The sequence below is a fragment of the Ailuropoda melanoleuca genome, chromosome 6 (genome assembly GCF_002007445.2).
Source record: "Ailuropoda melanoleuca isolate Jingjing chromosome 6, ASM200744v2, whole genome shotgun sequence".
In the NCBI taxonomy this organism is placed as follows: domain Eukaryota; kingdom Metazoa; phylum Chordata; class Mammalia; order Carnivora; family Ursidae; genus Ailuropoda; species Ailuropoda melanoleuca.
This window is the reverse complement of record NC_048223.1, coordinates 1,122,608-1,137,361: the sequence shown is the minus strand read 5'-3', so window position 1 is coordinate 1,137,361 and position 14,754 is coordinate 1,122,608. Positions and strand designations below refer to the sequence as shown.

At 37.3% G+C, this 14,754-nt stretch overlaps 2 protein-coding genes across 13 annotated transcripts in view; one reads left to right on the top strand and one right to left on the bottom strand.

The window, feature by feature from the left end:
- HPS3 (HPS3 biogenesis of lysosomal organelles complex 2 subunit 1) overlaps positions 1 to 8,419 on the top strand; it is a 38,259-nt gene extending 29,840 nt beyond the window's left edge. For 7 of the 12 annotated variants that reach the window (XM_034661845.1, XM_034661842.1, XM_019807785.2 and 4 more), the window contains 3 exons: positions 3,394 to 3,600; positions 4,268 to 4,355; positions 7,573 to 8,419. In XM_034661845.1, the coding sequence (XP_034517736.1) occupies positions 3,394 to 3,600; positions 4,268 to 4,355; positions 7,573 to 7,700 (423 nt within the window). In that variant the 3' untranslated portion in view covers positions 7,701 to 8,419. The other 5 variants (XR_002144203.2, XM_011234531.3, XM_034661844.1 and 2 more) reach the window with 5 other exon arrangements.
- Positions 2,244 to 14,754, bottom strand: part of LOC100472453 (ceruloplasmin) — a 61,250-nt gene continuing 48,739 nt past the window's right edge. Inside the window, exons 17-19 of the mRNA XM_034661847.1 lie at positions 14,216 to 14,355; positions 12,951 to 13,113; positions 2,244 to 2,354 (exon numbers count right to left, since the gene is read on the bottom strand). Coding sequence (XP_034517738.1) covers positions 2,251 to 2,354; positions 12,951 to 13,113; positions 14,216 to 14,355 — 407 coding nt within the window. The 3' untranslated portion in view covers positions 2,244 to 2,250. The remainder of the gene's footprint in view (positions 2,355 to 12,950; positions 13,114 to 14,215; positions 14,356 to 14,754) is intronic.

The window sequence follows — 14,754 nt, the reverse complement described above, 5'->3', positions numbered from 1 at the left end:
GGAAGGCTGGCGGCTCCCGAAGGCTCGTTTTGTTGCCTAGAGAGAGTGAGTTCACCAGGTCACCTGACTGTCTTGCCTCATTTTCAGGGTGTGCTTGGAAACACTTGTGAAATGGAAGTATGGCAACTGTTTAGCGGTTTTTACTGATGGAATTTATCTTTTGTTTAGTGTTCATTCATATATGTTAGGCCTCTAGCCCAAGCCCACCACTGCTGTCTTACAGAAAGTAGGTTAAAGTAGCCAGTTTATCTGGCTCCCGAGGAGAGTTAAAAAAAAAAAAAAAAAGTATGATCAGAAAACGTAGATCATCCTGCAAGAATTCTGACTGTGACAGTGCTTTGACCGCAAACGAGAAATAAAGTCCATCTTTGACTTGGTGGCCCGAGCTGGGCTAGATGTGGAAATTATTTTATTTGACGTAGTCCTGTGGGCCAAGGACTGCATATAACCCTCACTCTGCTTTGTTTGGTCTGCCCAGTGTAGTGCCAACATATACAAATTGAAATTTCAAATGAATAATTCTGAGTTTCAAGTTTTTTCTTGAGAAATTCGGCAGAACTGGTAACCCTGAGCTTTCATTGCCTCTGAGACCTGAGAGTTGGAACGAACTAGTGGCTCCCCTCTGTGGTCAGTGCTCACGTTGTCCTGTGTGCCACCCTCTGGGTCTTCCTGGTCCAAGATACGGTGACTGGTGTCCATTTTCCTTATACCCAGCTGCCTTCATTCATTTCCATCATCTGTTTTGGCCTCTTTAGGCTTTGAGTTTGCAGCCCCTGATTTACACTGGGAACTGGTGTAAGCGTGGTTGCTGCTTATAGAAACCAAAATGTCACTTTGGGGATGGGGTCAGGAATGGAAGCTCCAGAGCCCATATGGCTTAGACTCAGCCTTTAGACAGGTCTGAGTTATAAATCCAGGGATGGGGTTATTTACATTCATAAAAAATTGCCAGAGAAAATTCTTGTTGGTTCATATCTCTAGCACCCTTATGGTACAGAGGCTTCTTAGGGCTTAGCCTCAGACACATTCATTCAACAAATATTCCTCAAGCATGTGCTATGAATGTGTTCTGTGGCGTTGGATAAGCCAGGCAGGGCCTTGCCCTCCCAGAATATGTGTATTAATTACATATTTAAAATCACAATTATAGCTAGTGCTGTTAAATCTCACCTGATAAAGCTTCAAAGCATATTTATAATCACTGCTTGAAAAAGTGTAATGAGTGATCTTTTAAAATTCATTTTAAAGTATTTAAAAAGAATACATTCTTCTGGGAATCTTTGCTGTTAAAGAATAGAAATGTAGTCAACCTATACTTTTAAAAATTGTTTTCCTAATTATATCTTTTTCTAGATTATTGGTGGGTTGAGTCATTAAGTAAAAAATAACCACCAAGAAATAAAAAGAATCTCATTTGTTTTCACCTAGAGGAAGAGGAGGTTCAGAATTACCTGGAGAACTTTCCCGAAATTGTGTGATTCCTCTCTGCCCCGCATCCCACCATCACCACACAGATTTGATATGAGTGTCTGTTTTGGTCCTCAATCACTGTAATAGTATATTTGTACCAAACTTAAAATAAAAACAACCTATAAATCATCTAATGTCAAAAAGCTGCTATTTGGAAAGACACCGTCACTAGTAAATGCCCTGCCTTTTGTCACAATCGTCCTGGTCCCCTCCCCCACTTCCTTGCCAACCACCTCTCCTTAGATTGTGTATGTAGAGGAGACAGTCTGTGGATTCCAGCCCGTCAGACTCGGCTGAGAATGAGGGATCTAGATGACAGAAGGAAATCAATGTGCATGTGTTGGGTGTGGAAAGGAGTCCGTTTCCAATACTGAAAACAAAGGGAGCACTCTGCTAAGAAGCAGACAACGTCAAGAGTAGTTTAAAGAGTAGTAGTAACCTTTGGAGCATTTTAAATTCAGTGAAGTATGTGTTGTCTGGTGTTTCTTATTTTTAAACTTTTTGATGATATGGATAAAACTGAGTAAAAGTTCATGGGTAATCAATTTTTACCAAGCTTTGAGTAGTTTCCTTTAACCACGGTTTGGGTTACCCATGCCTGGCTCCTCCCTACCCTGCCCATTATCCAAATTAACCAAAAGTTGAGTATAGAAATAATCTGTGTTTTCTTTCACGTGGGAGATCCTACCAGTGGTAGATTATCATGTTTGCTCTCTTGTTGTCAGGAAATGATTCAAACGAAGAGGACTGTTAAACTTGCAGGAAGGAAAGGGACCAACCTTACACTCCTAGCCATTCCCTGGTAGATATTTGGAATAAAATAATCACGCTGACTGTAAACGAGTAGATCACATTCCATATCCTCTTGTGCGTCTGAGGAGATGCTGTGGTAAAAAGGATACAGGAAGAAAAAAAATCAGGATACGACCATCTCATCTTTATCCAGAAGAAAGGGAAAGCAGGGATTCTTTTGGTGGTAGAATCAAAAGTAGTATTTATAGTTTAAATATTTAAAAGCAAAATACTGGTAAAGTTCTGAATACTCAAATACTACCTACACTGTGTCTTTCAGTGTGTGGCAATAGTATTGATACAAATTATTAGGTTATTAACAATTGCTTTAGTTTTCTTAAATGTTAAATTTTATTTTTGGTTTCTATGTAGTACATGCTTAGTATAGAACATTTGGAAGATACAGGTGTAAAAAAATAAAAAGTAGTCTTTGTCCTTCCATCCAGTGAGCTGATCTCTGTTTCAAATTTCATTGCTCTTCCAAGAACATTTCTGTATGTGCATATACCTGTGTAGATTTTACAAAATTGATCCTGCTCTGAATATAATTTTGTATTGACACTTTTTACTCATCATTCGGTTATGAACATTTTCTCATTAACTAGCCTTTGAAAATAATTTTGATGGCTATATAATATTCTACCATATGACTGTACCATAATTTACTTATCCCTTATTTAACATAGATCCTAGTTGTTCAATATTACAATTACTCCTGAAATGAAATGGACATAAATCTTTGACTACAGTGTTGATTATTTCCTTAGGATAGAGTCCTAAAATATTCCCATTGGTTTTAATTTGCAGTCTATCCAAAGCAACTAAAATCATGTTACTTTAGAAGTGATTCCTTTCTATTAAACAGATTTTTATTCTTTAAACTGGAGGTGGTTTCACGATTATTTAATACTTCAGTCAACTTAGACTTATAAATAAATACTGTATGCATGTGCTCTAAAACAGCATTCATCTTTTTGTTTCCTTTTTTTTTTTTTTTTTTTTTTTTTTTTTTTTTTTTTTTTTTTTTTTAACAAGCAACGTTTGGTCTTTTTTCAAAAAATTGTATTCTATGTATTGTGCTTTAGTTTTTTGGGTGCCTCATTTCGTAACATTTCACTTTTCTGTTCATAGTCTCTTCTTTGTGGTCCTTCATTTGACATAGCTTCCATTATTCCATTCCTGGAACCACTCTCAGAAGACTCTATAGCCGGCCTCAGTGTCCAAGTTCTGTGTCAGACACGTTTGAAAGAGTATGAACAGTGTATAGACACACTGTTAGAAAGATGCCCAGAGGCGATCATTCCATATGCTAATCATGAATTGAAAGAAGAAAATCGGGTACGCTTTTCAGCTTATGTCTTTAGGCTTGATCAGTGATAATCAGATTTGATAATCTTGTTGCCTTATCTGCAAAATGGGGACAAATTATATCAGTCCAACTTCACAGGTCTTGGTGGGTCAAAGGCAGAAATATGCTTAATATGTTATGTGCTTTGAGTACTTTTAGAGGGTATTAAAATGAATGGTGATTGTGTGTTATCGTCATTAAAAACCTCTTGTTTGGAAATCAAGTAAGATATTACCTGAAGATTTGGGAAGCAATGTATGAAGGAGAAATATTTTCTGGGCTATATGGTCTTTAGTTTAGAAATTAGAAGAGTGTAAACTTTAGTACTTCTTCCTCCCTCCCTCCCTTCTTTCCTCCCTTCCTTCCTTCTTGTCACGTAACAGATGATAATAGGACATGTCTATGTTTCTTCTTGAAAATAGCCAAGTACATATGTACAACATACGTATCATTAGATTTTCAAGTTACAAACCTGATTTATGTCACAGTTTAAACAGAAGACTGGCTGCTGATAAAACTTCTGTTGTAACAAAGTTGGGCGCCTTAACCAACATGATGTATTTTTGCCCTGTGCTTTCCTGCACACTCTTATTCTCATTAGAAATTTGAATGTAAAATGCACCAAACTTAAAATGTATTCATTTTTTCCTAAGATAGACTTTGTGGTGGAAAAAACTGCTGCCTGAACTTTGTCACAGAATAAAATGTGGAGAGAAAGGTCAGCTTTACCTGTCGTCATTAAAAGGTAAAATGATCTCTTTTGCTTGATTACAAATTTGATTCGTAATTTTAGTTTCCATAATTTGCTGAAGCCTTGCTTTCTCCAGTTTTTTCATGAGAATCTCAAATGAGGTGAAGAGGATCATAGCAGAATCATCTCAAGAGCTTACTTCAGCATTGATATGCTCCCCCATCACATTGGATATTCATTTATCTCTTCTAGCCATGGAGCTGATGTTTTTAAGTCAATCTTTTCAAACACTTAACAAATTATCATAGTAGAACTCACAACCTCGGTATTTTAGAAACTCACGACCTCAGTATCTTAAAAACTTCGATAGCCATTAATACAATTACATTTTTAAATGATCTGAGTGCTTAATCTATTTCATATAGGAAATTAAGATTATTATTATTATTAATTATAATTGTAAGCAAGTATTGAGGAATAACAAGGCTCCCCAGGATTTAAAAGTTGAGTATCTATAAATTATGCAGTGTTTTATAATATAGGTATTGTTTGATTTGCATAATTCATAGTCACTTATAAATCCTGATATATGGTTATCAATTGCTCTAGTCTTATGTGTTAATATCACTAGATAATTGTTGGCCTGATGACAAATTGTTGGTTATATTGATTTCAGTGTGCATAAAAGATTAGGAATTGCCAGAGCTGGAATTGTTTTCCAGCTGACGTGATCGGTTTTTAAAGTGTTAGGCGGAGCCAGTGGCCATTGGAGGGTGTTTTTCTGAAGATGCCCATCTAAGTAAAGTTGCATGCTTGTGACCGGGAAGATGTGGTGACTTGATACTGACTTTTTGTCCTACCCATCTCCCCGAGTGAATTTTTGGTTTTCAGAAGGTGGAAACATCAGCTATTTGATCGCCTGTCCCCCTTGTGTCATGTTTATCGCACAACTTGGAAGTGCTTATTTGTGTGGGTGGGTCACTTCGCAGAGCAGCTATCCTCCGTCTTCACAGCTCAGCAGCAGCATTATCTCAGTCAAAGGACTTCATCCTTTCCTCATGCACATCCAGTCCTCTCTACCCCTAACCTACCCATAATCATTCCTCCAAACGTTCCATTTTCCCGTATCACCAAAATATGTCGGTGCGTGTGCCTACACATGTTCATGCGTGTATGCGTGTGTGGCTCAGAAGACTAAGTGCTGCCTGGGATTTATGTTTGCTAGACTCCCAAACCTCAAGGGCTGGTAGAGCGTTTCATTCGCTTTTCCTGTTGTGCCCTCCTCACCAGCAACATGCGTCTCCCTGGGAAGCATTCTCTATTGATTTGAAGGGAAGACACCTGAGTCACTTCAGGTCCATGTTCAGAGGAGCTGTGGTGCACTGAGAGGAGACCAGGACTAGAGTTGCTGAGTGACCGGAAGCAAGCCAATGTTTGAGTATCGTGAGACTAATGAGAAGCTCAGGATTGACTCTAGAATAAACGTTAGGCAAAATAGTGAGATGGTAAGGCTGGAGATGGAGTTCAGGAATCTATATAATACGCTTAGGAGCTTGGATTTCTTATCTGACTAATAGCATTTCTCAGCCCTGGCACTATTTACATGTTAGACTGATAATGCTTTTGTGTATATGCATTTTAGGATGTTTAGCAGGATTCCTTGCTGCTAAATACCAGTAGCACTCCCCCAGTTATGATAAACAAAATGTCTGCAGACATTTCCAGATGACCCTGGGGAGCAAAATCATGCTGGTTGACAACCTTTGCACTAATGCAGAGCCACTGAAACTGCGGCTAGTGATTGGCTTGTTTCCAGGAAATATTTATTATTATTTTTGTGGTAATGAACTGTGCTTATTACTGAGAATTTTACTACTGTAGTAAATTACAAAAATGAAGTTTAGAAAGTCATTTAAAATCCCATCAGCCAGAAATAACTATTTTCAGCATCTGATGAATATTTTCTAGACACACTGGAGGATTTAAAGTCCTCTACATATTTAAGATATTGACCTTATACTTGGAGTTATAACCTATATTAGCCCCTCATTGGTTGGCAGAAGAGGAAAATCGGGCAGTGGCAAGATTTTTGTTGGCTCTATAACCTTGATATTGGCCCCAACTCAGTGTTTTTATACCTAGGATACTATTTATAGCCTCCACACTTAGGCAAAATAATCTGGTTTGATAGGGAACTATTGATAATTCATGTTTTTCCTATGGGTTTTGCAAACTAGTTAGTAGTCATTGTTTATTAAGTTTCTATTAATATTTTAGATATGCATCATTGTATTTTATTTAATTCTTAAAGGACTCTAGAAGATAGCAGATGGTACCACCTCATTATAGGTGAAGAAACTGGGACTCAGAAGCTTAAGTGACTTTCTTAAAGTCACAGAATCTGTCTGATTCCAGAGTTAAGGATCTTTCCCATCCATCACTGATCCATTCATTACCTTTTAGCAACATGAGCATGTCATTCCATGATTTAGGTTGCAGAATATTAGAGAGATGATTTTGGATGGATACACATCTGAGCATGAGATGTTATATTTTAGTCACTCTGCAGATAGAGTAAGTGGTGGGCCGGTGTGGATCACACAGGGAATGGCCCCGGTGTTTATCTCCAACACTGTTCTTAAGTGTCACCCCCTCTCTTCCCAGCAGAGGGCAGCATGTACGTATCAAGAAGCAATGGAATCCTAAAATTACATAGTCCTCTTTATAAAAATGTTTCCTAAATCCCTTAGTAATTGAAGATGTACACAAGAATACATTATTTTACAGTTTGGAAAAAAAAATGGTCATGAAGACAGATTTGTGCTTACTAATAACATGGAAATCTCATAATAGAGAAGAACTGATTTAGGAAAATATCATCCATCGATTAATAGCACTTCATGTAGCAGTCTTTATAAATTAGCTGTAATATAGCCCTAACATTAAAGACAGTAACCATATGCCTGCATTTTTCTTTAGAGGCTAATAGAAGTATATTGAAAAATAATGACATAATCCAGCAATGAAACAGTAAATCAAAATTGCACAGAACTAATATAAAATAAACTTCAAAGCATGTTACAAAGAATGAATAAGAAGTTGTTAAAACCATAAGCAGTCTGTGGATTTAAAAGACAGGTCTTTTTTTTCCCTTCCCTTTGTGGTTATAACATTTTGTTGCCTGAACTAGCTTCTAACTGGTTGAGTGATAAGAAAATTAGATGAAAGATAGACTTGCAGTTCTAACTCAGATACTCTGTCCTACCAACAGAAACGTTGTCAGTTGTTGCTGTGGAACTAGAACTAAGGGATTTCTTGAATGTCCTCCCAGAAGATGGCACTGCAGCATTTTTCTTGCCGTATCTTCTTTATTGTAGTCGGAAGAAATCATTGACTTGACGGTTTCATTTGAAAAATACCACAATGCCATAGAAGACTGACTTTTAAAAAAATTGAATGTCTGGTAAAAATGTAAATAAAAGATTTTCATATCAAATATATACATTTATTGTAGATGCTTTCAGGCTGCTTACCTTACCATGTACTGGTATTATTAGTTTGGTACTTTATAACTTGCATGCATTTAATTGTCCAGAATGTAAAAAAAGCTACAAAATTAAGAATTTTCTCATGTGTTTCTAAAACTAGACACTGACTTTTATTCCAAGGAACATCAAATCAGTGCTGTTGGAGAAGTGACAGTCTTTTTCACACCAAAAACACAAAGAAACATTTGGTAGGTCTGTTTGAAAGAATGTCACTTCAAGTGGCCCAGAATTTATTCTTCTTGATTTTTCCAGATTTCTCAATTAGGTCACTTCTTCTTCTTTTTTTTTTTTTTTTGAATAATTTTTTTTGGGAAAGAGGTTAATGTTTTCCCACAGTAAAAGATTTCAAACTTTACTTTTTTGTTACTTTTCAAACTCATGCTGTGGTTTCTCCCTGAATCAATGAAGTAGAAATTTACAAAGTTAACTGTCTTTTTGTCTGGACATTAACATAATTTGTTGGATGCATGTTTTTCCGGCCAAAGCCTTGTTTCTATTTTTTGTTGTTGTGTACTTTTGCTCTTTTAACTAGAGTATATGTGAAAATAAAGAAATGTATCATTGTATTTACAATTGTGTCTTCTTTTTTAACCTCTTGTTAAACAATTTTGAGTCCAAGTTCAGCTCATTGATAGTGTGCTTTGACTTTACTTAAGGCTGTGCAAAAATGCTACTCACCCAACGTCTGCCCCAACTGTATTTTGAAACTTTTCTCCTGATGTTAGTGTTCATTTTTACCAGGATTTAATCTGTAGAATTGTTTGTCAATTTTGCCTTTCTCCAGTTCCAGATTACTCTCTTTTTACCATCTCTTCAAGGGTTCACAAATCCAGAGATTGGCATTATTTTAATTTGTTATTTTACCTGGTTTTATCTTATTTCATTTTAAAAATTTATTTTATTTTAAAAAATTTAATTTTTAATTTATTTTAAAATAATTTTTTACTTTCTCTACACTTTTGCCCTCATGTCCGCTGATTCATTAAGAATGATATCAGTACCGTGTTATAGGGATTGATGGGAAGCCAATGGTTGGACACATTTCAATGAATCTTAATAGAGATCCTTTAAGAACCATCAAGGACAACATCTGGTTATAGATATTGGGGGTGGGGGTGGAGAATACAATTTTATAAAGTCCTGGTGGTGATATGAAGGACCTAAATAAATCAATTATAATTGTAGTAGAGTCAGTCATGTGTCTGGTGATCTTTTCATATGAAACAAAGTAACAGTTTCCCCAGCAATGCTTGAAAGTGTATGTTTTCAGTCTTTTTTTAATGCTTATAGCCATCCCAAGGTAAACTTTTTCTTCAGCACTTTCACGTACATTGTCATGAATCATTGTTTTTTCTTTTTTTTTTTTTCCACTTATCACCAATTTATTTCTTTCAGCCAGACTTGGTCTCTATAGAAAAAGAAATTTTAAAACCATTATTAAAAACAATACAGTAGTCCCCCCTTATCCATGGCTCCAGTTACCCACGGTCAATGTAGTCCAGAGGCAGATGTTCCTCAGAAGGTCAAAAGTAGCTTAACGCTATGTCGCAACGCCTACGTCGTTTACTTCACTTTATCTTACATGTCGGCATTTTATCATCTTACACCATAACAAGAACAAGAAAGATCAGTATATCCTGAAGGATCAGGATGAGATGTTTTGGGAGAGAGAGAGACCACATTCACATAACTTTTATTACAGTATATTATTAAAATTGTTCTATTTTATTATTGTTGTTCTTAATCTCATACTGTGCCTAATTTATAAATTAGACTTTATCATAGATATGTATATGTAGAAAAAAATAGTATATATGGGGTTCAGCGCTATCCGTGGTTTCAGGCATCCATTGGGGGTCTTGGAACATATCCCCTGTGGATAAGCGGGGGGACTACTGTATACATCATATGGTTTAAATATATTCTCATTTTTTAATGTTATTTTGTTTAATTATTCTTGATTCATTTCTATTTTTCCATTTTGTGTTTTCTTTTTTTGTTTAAAATCAATTAACATATTGTATATTATTAGTTTCAGAGGTAGAGTTTAGTGATTCATTAGTTGCATGTAACACCCAGTGCTCATTCCATAAGTGCCCTCCTTAATGCCCATCATCCAGTTACCCCTTACCCCACACTCTTCCCCTCTAGCAACCCTCAGTTTGTTTCCTATAGTTAAGAGTTGTCTTATGGTTTGTCTCCTCTGATTTCATCCCATTTTATTTTTCCTTCCCTTCCCCTCTGTTCATCTGTTTTGTTTCTTAAATTCCACATATGAGTGAAATCATATGATATTTGTCTTTCTCTGACTAATTTATTTCACTTAGCATAATACCCTCTAGTTCCATCCATGTCATTGCTAATGGCAAGGTTTCATTCTTTTTGATGGCTCAGTAATATTCCATTGTGCGGGCACATGCGTGTGTGTGTGTGTGTGTGTGTGTGTGTGTATCTCACATCTTCTTTATCCATTCATCTGTTGATGGACATCTGGCAGCAATGTCCATTTTTTAATATGTTTAAAATCATATCTCATTCTAGTACTGCTTTATTTAAAGAAAAATTACTTTGCTCCCTGCAAGATCTTCATTAATTATAAAGGGAAAAAATATACTCACACACACACACTTAACTTTATATATATTTACTATTGTATGTGTGTTAGAGAGGGTGGGGGGCAGATAGGAGAGAGAACAGGAAGGCAAATGTGGCTATGTAAAATGTTAACAGTTGGGGAATTTGGGTGAAGCGTTTATGGGATTTTTTTTGTACAGTTCTTGCAACTTTTTTGTAAGTCTGAAATTATGTCCAAAAAAGTTTAAAAATTCCTTTTCATTGAATTAACAGGAGGTTAGATATTTACCAAGCAGAGTATTAGATTGGATTGGGGAAATTACAAGAAATACAGAATATACAGTGCCTGCCTATAAGTAACTGAAAGCTAGGCAAGCTTTTTTCCTACAGATTCCTCTGAAAGGTTATCTGACTGTAGTAGAAATGTCACAGTCTAAAAAAAAATTACCTTTTATATTTATCAGAGGAGGTCTTTATTATGCTTCCTCTGGTAGGGGAAATGAAGCATTACATTAAGTATGTCAGGATATCTATGATTCTTTTCTAGTGATTTTTTTTCATTGTGGAGGAATTTGCCTGTCTCTTGGTACATAATATTGAAAAATTTTACTCTAACCTCATGTGCTCCCTTTTCTGTGTCAGGGTAGGCAGAAAATTTTCTAAGATTCAGAATTAATGTAGACTTACCCAAAGCTTTCTCGAACTTTCATTTAAAGATAATTTAGACTGGTAAACATGGCTCCCCATCTTTCTGTTTATAGTTCAAGCTATCTTTTTTGTTCATTATTGCTTCTTTCAGTCTACACGATACCTTTTCCTTTTGTAGAAGCCAGTGTCTCTTTAATCTTTTCCCCAAAGTGTGTTTTCGCTTCACATTTGTGATTCGTTCTACAGTTTTCTCTTAGGCTTTACAAACAATGTCCCCTCTCTTAACCAAGCAATCATCCCCGTCTCCTTCCAGGCTAATTCTATAGGAGAAATCTTTTCAGCGTCTGGGTTTGCAGGATTAGCCTGTAGCAGCCAGCATCTTCTGCACATCAGGCATTTGGACACATGAATTTCCAGAATGCCTGCCTCAGTGTTCCCTCAGAGCAGGACCATCGTTTTGTGTGGTGGCTTACGTGTGTTCTTAAAACACTAAAATTTTCTTTCTCATGTTTGACTCTCCACCTTGTTCAGTAGTTACTGGCATCGAACCTGGTGGTTTATTTGCCTGTTCCAGTCTTTGGTGTTCCAGTACTCTCAGTACCACTCTTCGTAATAAAGGCTTTTAAGAGGATCGTTTTTCATGTTACCAGGTGTTCGTGTAAAACCCGGGAGCAGACGTGAAAACTGTTGTTTGCCCTCACGGTTGATCTTTGAATGACTTTTAAATTTTGAGAGATTTATTTCTATATTTTCTTCCACTTAAATGTCCCCTTTAATGCCTGTTTTGAAGAGGAAACACAAGGTGTTGTTCTCTCTACATCATTTCCCCCTGTTGGATTGGCCATCGCCAATTCCAACAATTCTGAACTCAGAAGATCCAAGAAACACCAAAGCTTGCAACCACACAGCAGGAATTTCACTCTGTAGGACACATTTTGTGTGTTCTTTTTCTGTGTTTCCTGTGCTTCAGGAGGGAGTATTATTTCGGGGCTGGGGGAAACAGAAAATTTAGAATTTTTTTCCTGGATCTTTGCTATAGTCTGAACATTTGTGTCCCCCCAAATTCCTATGTTGAAAACCTAATGCCCATGGTTGACAGTAACTTGGTAGGGCCTTCGGGAGGTGATTAGGTCATGACGGTGGAGCCCTCGTGAATGGGGTTTGTGCCCTTGTCAAAGAGGCCCCAAAGAGCTAGCTTGTCCCTTCTACCATGTGAGGATAAAATAAGAAGTCTGTAACCTAGAAAAGGGCTCTCACCCAACCATGCTGGCAGCCCGATCTCTGGTTAACAGCCTCCAGAACTGTGAAAACCAACACATGCTGCTTAAAAGCTACCTAGTCCGGTATTTTGTTAGAGTAACCTGAAGGGACTAAGACAATCTCTGACAAACAATCATCAGTAATACATCCCCTCACCCCTAGAAGTGCAGAAAGATATGATTTCTGCCTGATTGACCATTTGAAATTATACTGATGGGGGGGAGGACTTTCTTGTGTACTAAGTACAACCTAGAAAAAAAGTTGAGTGCTTTCTATTAAGAAAGAAATTAAATTCTAAATGTGTCTTATGTTAGTCTTTTGATTAATAACATGACCACTCCCTTATATCAGTTTTAGGAATAATCGCACTGCTCCAAATAGGTGTCAGCTTGTATTAGCTGAGAGACTTCCAGTGCTGTTATCAATACCAGCTCTCAGAAGATCGGCAGTATCCCACACCATTAGCAGTAAAAAGAATTCATATTTGGAGGTAGAGATTGACGAAATCAGGGCAGCAAATTCAGAAATGATTCGTATTGGGGGAAGTATTTAGGCAACGTATGGCATCTTAATTGTACTCATGATGTATGACTTCTAGAATCACCAACCCGATATTCACCTTTGTTTGGTAGAACCGTATAAGTAGTCTCCATTCCAGCATGAATGTGGTCAGTCACATGGCAGTGGAGTAACCAGATTCCAGGTGTTCTTGGAAACATCTCTAGAGTTTGGTATGTCCCAGGGAAAACGTCAAAGACATCAGAACTGTAAATGCCCCTGTGCTTAATTAGAAAAATGACAAATATTACATAACGTTTATTACATGTGAGAGTTCGTTCAACTAATCTTTCATCGGCCAGCTCAGAGATACTAGAAAAGTGGATGCATCTGTTAAAGAAAGAAGAGAAAGAGAGAGACCCTGCACATTCGTGTGTCCCTTACAAACAGCGTGATATGTGGTCTTGGTCCTGCTAAATGCCTGGCAGTATGGGCCACGAAGTGGGTGTGAAGGGAAGATGTGAGGAGCATTGATTTATCCATTAGGACCACCTGGCACCTCTGATTCTTCAACTGCGGTTTGTCTTTTACACAAGGGACTTTAGCTGTGGCCTCATTTCAGTCTTAATCTCACTTTTGCTGAACCCGTTCTAGATTAGCTGGTCTGTGAAAATTTATGGCGGGGAGGGGAATGCAGGGAGAAGGAAAGGAGGCCAGTGGAGAAGCCAGAACCAGGTAGAGTCTGGGCTAGACACAGAGTACCCCGGGGGTATTTCTGCAAGGACGGGATCGAAAGTCCGCTAAGAATATAACATCTACGTAAAGCCAAATACAGATAACAAAATGGCCTTCTCTGCAATGGGCTTTGTGGTAGTTTCTGAATTTTCTACATTAACTCAAAGGTAAGAAAGAGCTCTTGACTCCTGCTGAAACTGGCACTGGGTGAGAAACAGAAGTAGGAGCTGCTCAGCTGCCCAACACCAAAATGATACTCTCGTTCACTTCAGGCCATTTAAGATTCAGAAGTCGGAACAGGTAAAGTTTATCGTTAACGTTATAATAAAGGTTATAATAAACTCTCGGCCCTCCTCTCTGATCCATCATTATGTGAACACGCCTAACCTCTCTGCTAACAATTCTATTCAAATGCCTTGCCCAGCAATATGTGAGCAGAACTCCATGAAAAACTGTAAAGTCAAGGAAGAGCCCAATGTGTAGCAAAGGCTGGTGACAGCAATTGAAATTGTTGGGTGGCACAGTCTTTGGAAATAATTTAGTTGTCTCTTGGAACTTTGTTTTCATAAGTCTCTCTGAGGAAATATTTTCTTCCTTTGTATTAAAACATTTTCCAAGAGAGCAAGCATAATGACCGTGGATCCCTCTTACCTGATACCTGAAGCTGTGGCCGTGAAAATGTACCGAGTGCAAGTCTATTTCATTGCCCATTCCCATCAGATACCAGTTGACTTCATCTCCCACATGCATCGTGAGGCCTTGCAGGTTCCCAAACATTCTTCCATTAATAGCTGGGAAAATCACATGGGTTTTTTTTGTTTTTGTTTTTTTTTACTTTTCAGGATATTTTAAATCAGTAGCTTCTTCACTGACAATATGATTACTAGGTTAATGTATGAGATCTTTTTGAGGTAATGGAAGTTATTTCCCTACAGATGGGGAAATGAATACTTTAAGGTCAATAATGTCACGCTGCTTTTCTAGTCATTTAGCACCAAAAGCCGTAATCCTAACTGTGATTTAAAAGGGAATGAGACTTTGGAATGGGGAGAGAAGTTAATAGATGGTTTTTGCTTTGAATAGAATTCTACCTCACATACGGAGTGAGGCAGAACTGGTTTACTGTAAAATGAATAGTCTCCAAACGAATTTTATTTGAAAGAAGAAAAGGGGGAACATAGGGTTAAAAT